At 41.9% G+C, this 10557-nt stretch overlaps 1 protein-coding gene across 2 annotated transcripts; it reads left to right on the top strand.

The window, feature by feature from the left end:
- The first annotated feature begins 3475 nt into the window (after nucleotides 1–3475).
- On the top strand, nucleotides 3476–10034 carry fgf16 (fibroblast growth factor 16). Of its 2 annotated transcripts, none has more exons than XM_020647915.3 (3): nucleotides 3476–4659; nucleotides 6305–6408; nucleotides 8481–10034. In XM_020647915.3, exons 1-3 carry the CDS (start codon nucleotides 4356–4358, stop codon nucleotides 8721–8723), a joined length of 651 nt encoding a protein of 216 aa, XP_020503571.1. In that variant the 5' UTR covers nucleotides 3476–4355; the 3' UTR covers nucleotides 8724–10034. The 2 variants fall into 2 exon arrangements, with proteins under 2 accessions (XP_020503571.1, XP_020503570.1); XM_020647914.3 differs by having other exon boundaries at nucleotides 3477–4659; nucleotides 8478–10034.
- The last annotated feature ends 523 nt before the right edge of the window (nucleotides 10035–10557 follow it).

Here is a 10557-nt window from a genome sequence, read left to right on the forward strand (position 1 = left end):
AGGAGAGGGAGACTGAAACTGGCTCCACTTTAAACAGTATGACATATGTCGAAGATATTTTGAGCTTTTTGTTGAGGAATTCAGACAAACACAATGCAACAACACAGAACATAAACTTAAAGGATTTGTTTATATGTAAAAACGACTATCATATCTGCAGTAAAAATAAGAAGCTACATCCAGCAGCAGCCTCGCAATGCTTAGCATCAAGACTTTAACTAGGGAAAATAGGTTACATACAAGCAAAAAATTAAACTCCTAGCACATCTAGAGTTAACTAATAACAAGGACAATTTCATTTAGGAGCAGAGCTAGCTGTTCCCCAATGTTTCCAGTTTGTATGCTAAGCTAAGTGGCTGTCTGCTCATAATCCCCAACCTGACATCAAACATGGTATCATTTTTTTGATATTACTTGGCAAGAACGCATATTTCCCAAAAATGTTGCACATTTCTGTTAATTCAACAATAGTCCTGCCAAATACAGACAGCGCCTCCAGCTGGCTCCATAATTGAATCAAACAAATCTCAGTCTGTTAAATATATCAGCTTTATTTGTGCGAGCAGACCTTTGCTTGCCCCTCTAAAGAGGACACATTTGAGGTTTGTCTAATCCAAATAAACAGGTAAGGCTCTTATTAGCCTCCAATTCCTGTTGCAAGTGTAACTTCATTTTCAATTTGGACTCTCCCGCTGTGACTCATGGGAGAGCGACTTCAAAGCGGCAGCCTATGCACTTGAGGTCATTATCTTCATTTCTATATCCTCTGCAGGTTCTCAGCATATGGGAACATTTTAACTCAGGATTTTTTTGTGTGTATGTGTGTGTGTGTGTGTGTGTGTGTGTGTGTGTGTGTGCGTGTGTGTGTGTGTGTGTGTGTGTGTGTGTATGCAGCTATAAATCTGCCATGTCAACTATAAAATATAGCTGACCAGCAACAGATGTAGCTCTAATAGCTACCAAAAAAAATGAAATCAAAATTTACCACCTTTCAATTATTGTTCTTTCACTTAATAGTCTGTGAGATTGACTTCAGCTTTGTGCACAGTAGATGGACAGTCAGTGAAAGTCTGACCATGCTCATAACAGATAGAAGAAAAGGGGGGGGGGGAGGTTGGGGTGTTTCCTTTTAATTTTCTATTACTCTGTTCTACTTGCTCGATCTCTTTCTATCCTTCTCCTTCTCTGTCTTTTCTTTAATCCCTCTCCTTCTACCCTTTTTGCTGAGACGAATCCTCCTTTCATCATCCTCTGCAGTGAGGGCCCTGCTCTCTGTTCGCACAAAGCCTGACCATCGCTGACTCCTCATCAACCCCTTCGCCCAATTCATCAAGCGGAGGCCCATGGGCATTCATCACCCCCTCCACCTTTCATATCCCGCACCAGCTGAAAGCCACTGTCCCTGTTCTGACTTCAATGCAGCCGTGACACACCCCTAAGATTTATTGTAGCATAATTAGTAGCAGTGAAAAAGGCCTGCATGCTTTTCGAGGGTCAGTCAAACCGTCACATCTGCTTCTAAATAAATCGCACAAAGTTGATGAATTAGCTGAAAACAAGAAGCAATGAAAATTCATCAAAGCCAGATAATGACATCAAAACAATCATACACACTCTGGGTCATTTTAATGTACTATTTCTCACCATTCATGGAAGCTAGACACAGTCATAAATCCCATCTCCCTACAGGGAAGCTGCTGCCGTTCTGCTGCTTGTGATGAGCAGCTCTGAGGTGAGAACTCCCCCTCAGGACGGGGGTTTCCAAAAACATCTCAAAGGAGGTCTAAAATAACATGCCTAATAGTTAAACAGTGTTATTGATGTAATCATGCCCTCCCCCTCGCTCCCGCCCGCCTTGCTGTCACTGATATCTCAAGAACAGTGAACTAATTAAAACACTCCTGCTGTTTGTTTTCATTACAGTCCTCACACAGAAATCTTCACTAAACAGTTGGGTTTTTTCCTTCAAAGCCACACGTTAAGACATGTTGTCCAATTGAGCACAGAGGAGATGCAAAATCTCCATTCAATCATAAATTACACCTATTATTCATTATTCCCGTTGTGGCTTTCCCTCTGTTCTCTTTCATGTGCATGATAGCACAGATCACCAAGCACCTGAAATACCAAAATGTCTGACATCAGGGGAGAAGGTCTGGCCTCAGCAGCCAGAAGGAGGAGGAGAGGGGAATTTGCAAGTGAGTGGAGAGATTAACTAAGTACATCTACTCTTGTGATGTTGAGGTACTTTTACTTTACTTAAGCAGGCTATTCAAATGGTATTTCATCTTTTCTTCACCAGGACTTTGGGGGAAACGTTTACTTCTGTAATGACTACATACAAAATTTGGTTCAATAAAAATTGCATTACAAGTTTAAACAATTCTTCTAAACTAATCTTTATTTACAGATTCTATAGTTATAGGTATAGTATGAGAAGTACTCTGATTTCCATTTGGAGTACATTAGTCTTAATGGTATTGACCAATCACTTATTAGCAGGTGTGTGGAGAGCAAAAGCAGACTGGACGCAATCCACAATAAGTGTACATCCTGGCTCCCTGGGGTAATCTGATGAACGCTTGAAAACAGATTAATGCATGCAAGTGCAGCTAATGAATCGTTTTACATCATTGGCGTCCCATTGATGACGGTCACCATGCTGAAAATGCTGTCTCAACCTACCACTGTCAGCCTACAACAGGCTAAGAGCTGGAGCTGGGGTGGGTTTTAAGCCCCTTGACAAACTGTTACATTGCGCCCGCCTGTCTATCAGGTCAGCGACACCTCTTACTGTAATAAAGCTTATCCTTCATACAATCAGGATAAGGCTGTGAACATGTTAATCTCTGTTGTAAAAATGTGCTTTTTTGAATGTGGTGTGTATGTGACTTCTGGTGCTTCTGCAGCCAGCCTCAAGCAGACACTAGACAAACTGCAGGATTTTGCACTTCCACATCTGTCTTATTTTTCATCACCGGAGGTTGCTGCTTGATTGCAATCAGTTCATTCTTTGCTTAACGAGTCCTTCATACCATAGTTTGAGTGCAGGATTTTTATTTGTAGTAATGCAACACTAATAAGGATCTGAATACTTACTCAACCCTCATCCACATCTATTTAACTATCGAACAACTAATAAACTTATTTGTTTCTTTACATGGTGTGTGGTGCTTTTGCTCTTGTTTCATTACATTATCACAAAGCAGAAGTTTAGTGGAGAAGCAGCAGCTTTATCCACACATTGCAAAAGTCATGGGAAATAAAAGAAAATCCAAAATGAAAATTGCAAATATTTATTTTTATAGCATTATCTAAGTCACTGTTATTAAAGCACTTCTGAAGACTCCAAAAGTTCTTCCAGTCTCTGCACCAGTCAGATCTGATACTACACGTCATCAGTATTTGGATTTTCCCTATTCTCCCCTCCTTGGGCAGGAGTACAAGCGGTTAAGCTGCTGTTTGCTGGAGCACATTGCAAACGTTATGCAGAGGGGCGAGGAAGCACCTGCTTCCAACAAGGAGGTGGAGAAAATGCTCTCATGAAAACGCCCAACTCCAGAGGTTGGCACAGACACTTGTGCAGGAGGTTGGATGGCTCTGAGATTATGCACAGACTATTTTGATAATCTTGATTGGAGAAAGATCGCTTGATGCTGTGTACTTTTTTTTTTTTTTTTTTTTTTTAACATTTTGTTTCTAGAAGAAGCTGTGGTGTGACTAAAAAGCAGTCAGAGTAAGTTTCTGAGTTAATTCGTGTTGGAGTTCTTTCAGGTTATGATAGGTGCGCTTTTGGCGTTTGTCAACTGAACAATGATATTTCCATCTGTGTCTGTGTCGCATGTTAATGCACCACTTACTGTTGCCAGAGTCCCCTGCCCCTGGATTGGCGATGTGTTTTTATCACACAGCCTTGGGGCGTTATCAGGAGTGCAGAACCTTTGAGAAGACGCCTCTGGACTTGGATTTTCTTGGATTTGGGAGACAGATCCAGCTTCCTGAGAGAGCATTGACAGAGGCGCGTAGACAGCGGCATCATCGGTTATAAAAGTTGGTTTAGAAAGTACACTTTCTGTAAGGAAACTGATGCGCGTAAGAAGGGATGCCAGCCAGGCGTGGCTTGTGCTTGAATATCCAATGTGAGAATGCGTGGGGAGTATGTATATAATAGAGGCTTTCCTTTTGATAATCATAGATATCAAAGTGATCATTGTAGCAAAGGACGATCAATAAAGTGAGAGGACGCTGCTGATTGGGGGAGCACCGCGCGCTGGGTACGCTTTGTGCGTGCATGGACCGGACTTGTCTAACTTTTCTTTTTTTAACTACTTGAGTCACCATAGTCTTCATTTCAAATGCCGTCGCTTAATTTAACAGCTGTGCACACAATGGCAGAAGTCGGGAGTTTTCTGGGGACAATCGACCTGGATTTACAAAGCTTTCCTGCACTCGGAAATATGCCCCTGCCGGAGTCTCCAGTGGGCTTGAATGAGCGTCTGGGGCAGATTGAAGGGAGGCTGCAGCGGGGGTCGCCAACGGATTTCGGGCACCTGAAAGGGATCCTGAGGCGGCGACAGCTCTACTGCAGGACCGGCTTCCAGCTGGAGATATTCCCAAATGGGACTGTGTACGGGACGAGACAGGACCACAGCAGATTTGGTGAGGGTATTTCTTTAAATTCAACTTTTATTTACTGAAAAAAGTCTTATTATTTCATCACATTATGCCAAGTTATGGGCTTTAATATTTTTGACTAGAACGAAATGTATTATTTTGACGACACAATTTGTAAGGTCAAATGAAGGTATTGAAGAATGGCTTCAGAAAGAACACAGGCCAATTAAACAACGTGATGACAATTGTTAAATTGAGGTCAATGTTTTATATAGCTATACATTTGAATAGGCTTATTTACGCACGACACTCTGAAACTTGCTGTGAAGTTTGTTTATTTAAGTGGCTTTTTCCTGCCACACATCCCCAGTGAATAGTCTCTCGTGCGTCACTCACCTGGCGCGTGGGGAAGAAGAGCAACACACCTTTCTATGGCAATCCCGCTGCGCGTGGGGGGGGGCGGGGGCAGGTGTCTCTCCTCCACCACAAACAAGCAGCGCGTGCACGTCTCAAGGTCACGCGCGCCTGGGCTAGTTGAACTTTTGGTTTCATCATTTAAAGAGGAGCAAGGTGCGGCTCGCGCGAGAGATAAACAAATGAGGTCAGAAGGCAGATACGCACATGTGTCGCGCCTCAGTTCAACGCGGTCATCTCACAGGTAGGCTACCTGTGTCGCTGCGGAGTAACACTTCATTAAAGCAGGACCTCTGCACAGGGAGGGTCTAACGTTTTAACTAGAGCCAAAACAAGCCGGTAGGGATGGGTGGTCCGCGTGTTTGTTTCTGGCTTCACTTTCCTTTTAAATTAAACGTCTTTGTCTAAGGGACATGGCTTTGATTAGAGGGATATGAAACACACTCTTCACCCCACAAAAATTAGAGGGATGTTCTGTGTCATCCTCTGGCATCAGATGAGGTCGTGGAGATGGGGACCAGGTGGCTGCACGCTGGCCTCTGCCAGTCAGTGCCGCCAGCTGGATCCTCTCTGACTAACCTCCGCAGCACAGCAGACTTTTAATTTCACCGGTTGTTCCCCTGCCTTTGAAGTATACAAGTTCACTTTACTGTAACTTCCTGTGACTCAGCAGCCCACCAAACAACAGCCATGTCACAGCTTCACAAAAGTCACTTCCATGTCTGTTTTTGCAGTTGTGAAGTCCCAGAGTCAGGATGAACACGTTTAAGATACAACAACCGACAATGATTTAACATTTTGGGATATATGTTCTTGAACAAACTTTGGAAAACGAGACAGAAAAGCAAATAAATATTTATCAGGACATTGGTATTTCTGCAATGAAAACATGTCATTTGATTGCATTGAATGAGCAATTTGTTTCTGGTAATGCTGATTTTCTTTCTAACATTAAAATAATTCTGACATAAAAGGCACAGTGTGGGCCCAAAAACAGATAAATAAGAGTGTAAATTGCAAAAATGAAGTCATACTATATATTTTTCTATTACAGAATGAATATGCAGTCTTTCTGTAAAAATGGATGTGCAATGCACAATGTAGGAAAGAATATAAAGATTTTTAGAGCTAATTTAGGAGTGAAGCAATATATAGGACATATTTTGTTAATTCTTCTGTCACATAAATGGAGGCCACTTGCTGTGTTTGTATGTTTTTTCACTTTCCTGACTGGTTTTCGTTGCATTTTGTGTGTTTGTGTATGGTTTGGCTTCAGGCATCCTGGAGTTCATCAGTCTGGCAGTGGGTCTGGTCAGCATCAGAGGGGTGGACGCTGGACTGTACCTCGGCATGAATGAAAAAGGAGAGCTCTTTGGGTCGGTGAGTCAAAAGAAAATTTATTAATTCACACACCTGCCCATTCACAAGAAGTCTGACCCCTGATACAAGTGACATGAGAAAAAATTGCTCTTTTATTAAACTACGCCTAGTACTGAGCTATCTCAAAGAGAAGAGAATACATTTTCAATAGCAATGTCAGAACCAGTTTGTTATCAACGTTCCCATACAGAGCAGATGGGAAAACCACAGCGAGACAAAACAAGTGTGTTTTTCTTTTTTAGAGTCTAACACTCTCGTTCTCACAGTTTCTTCTCTTGCTGTTTTTAATGGTACAGACAGAAAAGAAATAAAAAAAAGAGGACAAATCCAATTTATGATGATGTCTGTGACTAAAAGCAGCAGAAAGACTGAATAATAATAATAAGTAATAAAGATCCCTACATATGTTTTTTGAGAATCCAGGAAAAGTCAATTTCACAGCTTTAGAAAGCAAACTTAACCTCTTCATTTATGTAGAAATATTTACATTCTTTCCCAAAGTGCAGAAAGGAACGTTTTCAGTCACTTTGGATGTGTTTTGTGGGTGAATGTGATGTTTATCCAATTTAGGAAACATTTAGTTATTTTTTGTTTTCTTAGATTTTGTCTGTCATGTGGTTTGTTGAGACAAAGGGAGAGGAAGGGAAATAGATACAAAGAAGGGGAAGTCTGTGAGGGTAACCTGTATCAGGTGTCCCTGGGCTTTACCTGGGGGCCTCTCAGGCTCAGACCCCCCCCCCCCCCCCCTCCCCCCTCTGAACATTTTCGAACAGAGAGGCTACTTTTTAAACACGGCCATTATGTTGAAAGTGCAGATATTATTACTGCGTGCTATCAGAGTCTGGCATCCTGGAGCTTTGACCCTGAGGGGAGGTGGGCGTTCAGTGGAGGGAGGAGGCTGTGATTTGGGGTGGGGGGGTTGGTTAATTGCACACCTGACAGAGTCACCTGACTGACAGAGGAAGTATAGACATGTCTGTCTGAGGCTGAGGGGCCAGGGGGCGGAGGTGGAGGGGGAAGAGAGGAGAGGAGGGGAAGGAGACAGGTAGAAGGCTGCTTCCGTCCCACAATCGCAAGACCGCAAGCTTTTGATCCGATGAGGTGTGTGTCGGTGTGTGTCGGTGTGTGTGTCGGTGTGTGTGTCGGTGTGTGTGTGTATTAGAATAGAGCTGGCCCAGTCATGTGCCCTCTGGGCTGTGTTTACAGACAACAGCTTCACCACATAGCCCCAGCCAAGCACAGCCTGACAGCCAATCAACAAAATTGCTGCGGGAATTAAAGAGGAGACTCTTGTAAAAACACTATAGTGTGTGTTATTAAAGGCAAGTACCGACTGATAGCCACGAAGAGAAGTTATGTCCTCTAATCCAAACAAAAAAATGGTGTCCCTAAAGAAATAGGTGATAGTAACACCCTTAGAAAAATTGTACAGATTGGGCTCCCGGTCCTTTGTGATGGTCCCCTGGTCCTCTCAGGTTTTGGCACAAAAGCAGCTCTTACCCCAGTGTGTCTCACTGTTCTCACACACTCACTCAGCCAGCACACTCTCACCTGCTGAACCCGCAGCCATCGCTCATGCTGGGCTGTCAGGGAAGGCTTTGGGAGCCTCTCTGTATGTGTGTGTGTGTGTGTGTGTGTGTGTGTGTGTGTGCGTGTGCGTGTGCGTGTGCGTGTGCATGTGTGTGTGTGTGTGTGCGTGCGTGCGTGCGTGCGTGTGTGTGTTTGTAGGAAAGTTGATGGTACGCTCCTCTTGCATCACAGGGAGAGAAATATTTCTCCATGCACAATGAGAGGTTAACAGGTTTTAGGAAAGAGTGTTTGGCATAAAAGGGAAACGTTTCCCATGACTTCCCGTCTTTTGTCACAACAAGCAGCTGCCTGAATGAGTTTATACTACTTCATTTCAGCTTTTCGATGACAGTAAGAAAAAGTTATTGAAATACAGAAGTACACTTAGAGTTGAATCTGCATGCCTTTGGTTGCATTTACTTTGATTTTGCTATAAATCTGTTTTTCAAACTTTTATTGGGACTTTAGGATTCACTAATGGGTTGTTTTATTCCCGACAGAAGAAGCTGACAGCGGAGTGTGTGTTCAGGGAGCAGTTTGAGGAGAACTGGTACAATACCTACGCTTCAACTTTGTACAAGCACACAGATACGGGACGCTTCTACTATGTGGCTTTAAATAAGGACGGCTCGCCCAGGGAGGGCAACAGGACTAAAAAACATCAAAAACTCACCCACTTTTTACCAAGACCAGTGGAGATAGAGAAGATCCCTCAGGAATACAGAGACTTATTCCAGTACAGGTGACCAGCACTAATGCTAGGAGAACTGGTTCCAATTGGAGAAACAGAGGTAAAAGAAGAGGAGGGAGAGGCTGTTTTGGATATTTTGGACCTTGGACGGAACTGTTTACCCTCAACTCCCCCTGAGATCAGTGTGTTTACACCTAAGCCCACTGCAAAGCACGTTACAGCACTGACATAAACATCATGCAGGATCCTGGATGCTGCTTCTTTAGTGGACTTGTGACCTCAAAAAAAGAGGGAAAGTAGTCTTATAAAACCACTGAGGACATGGATGAAGGAGGCCTGTGTGTGATCAGGACGATAAATCAGGTGTCAAGTTTTCTCCATAACCACTTTTTATCTGAGGGAAATGCGTAAAAACTGAAGCAACTTGCAACGACAAGTGGAGTCATGGTTCTTGGCTTTTAATTAGCACTAAGCTGGAGTGGGAGTACAATGAATGACGAGAACACCGAGAAAAGATTTTTAGGAGCTCCAAAAGGTGGAAAGCACTGCAAATGTCACATTATGCTATTTTCATAGAAAATACACATCCATAATGACGTTAGGTGTAAAAAAAAAAAGAAAAAAGTTTTTTAAAAAAGGGCACATTCCAGGCACGCATTTTTTGAAGTAGAGGGGTCAGAAATGCACAAAATGTTTATGTGTCATGCTCGTTAGTGACATAGCCAGGAACTAAAAGAGTGAAGAGGCGTGGCGGAACTGGAGTTTAAACGTTTTTTTCCCAAACGAAAGATGGAAAAGGGGATGTTTAATCTCTTTAAAGAATGTGTAATAGATGATAGAGCACTTACTGCACATCCCCAGTCCCAGCTCATTCGGACTCCCACGTCATCATCAGAGTCTCATTCATCACATTGGAAGAGCAGCGTCTTGTAGGAATTGAATGCAAAACAAGATAAATCTTGGGACACAAGCACTTCTTTGACTGAAGTTGTAAAGAAGAATTGATGGGGTGTTTTTTTAAAGATGGTGACTTGTAATGTTCAGAGTGTCAGGAACATTATTAAAGATGCAAGCAGCTGAGGTGTACATATGGGTGATCCTATTTATGAGATGTACAATATATTTATTTTCTACATATTAAGTATAAATATAAATCTATATATTTATTTATTGCAAAGACTTTATTTTGTAATGAACTTGAAGTTATCTGGGCTGTAGATTCTACTGAAAATATACCAAAAAAATTACAACAAAACTACAATGAACATGACAATAAAATTGTCCTGCTTTCTAGAACTCTTTGTGAGAGACTATTTTTGCTTGGATAAACATCTTATGTACCAATTAAAACCAGATAAAGAATCTATGTGAATGTTGCATTTCTTTACTTTGGTCTTCGGTCATGATAGTCCAAAGGTCTTCAACTTTTGTCATAACTTGAAATATCTCAACAACCTGTGGATGGTCTGCCAAGAAGTTCAGTATATATGTTCTTAGTCTTCAGAGGATTACTTTGAATGACTTCACATTTTATATGGTGCAAATATATTGTTGACTTTTGTGATTAAACTTAGCAATATCACACAAGAGGGAGTAATGTGCTGAATGTAAGGACTGCTGACAACATCTGGACCTGGAGTTGGATATTCCTTTTAAACAACAATTAAATGACCAGCATACATCAAGTAAAAAACTACTGATTATCATTTTTTGCTCCACCAATTCAACTAGTTGTTGCCAAGCAACCCAAACATTCTCTTGCACTCTTTCTACTTCTTTGTATCCATGATTAACAAAGACTAGCTACTTAGTTTTATTTTCAAAATATGTTTTAATTGATCATGCAGATAGTTAAATTCAAGTCTGTTCTGTGATTCAGGTACAAGCTA

This window comes from Labrus bergylta, chromosome 9 (assembly GCF_963930695.1).
Source record: "Labrus bergylta chromosome 9, fLabBer1.1, whole genome shotgun sequence".
NCBI lineage: Eukaryota > Metazoa > Chordata > Actinopteri > Labriformes > Labridae > Labrus > Labrus bergylta.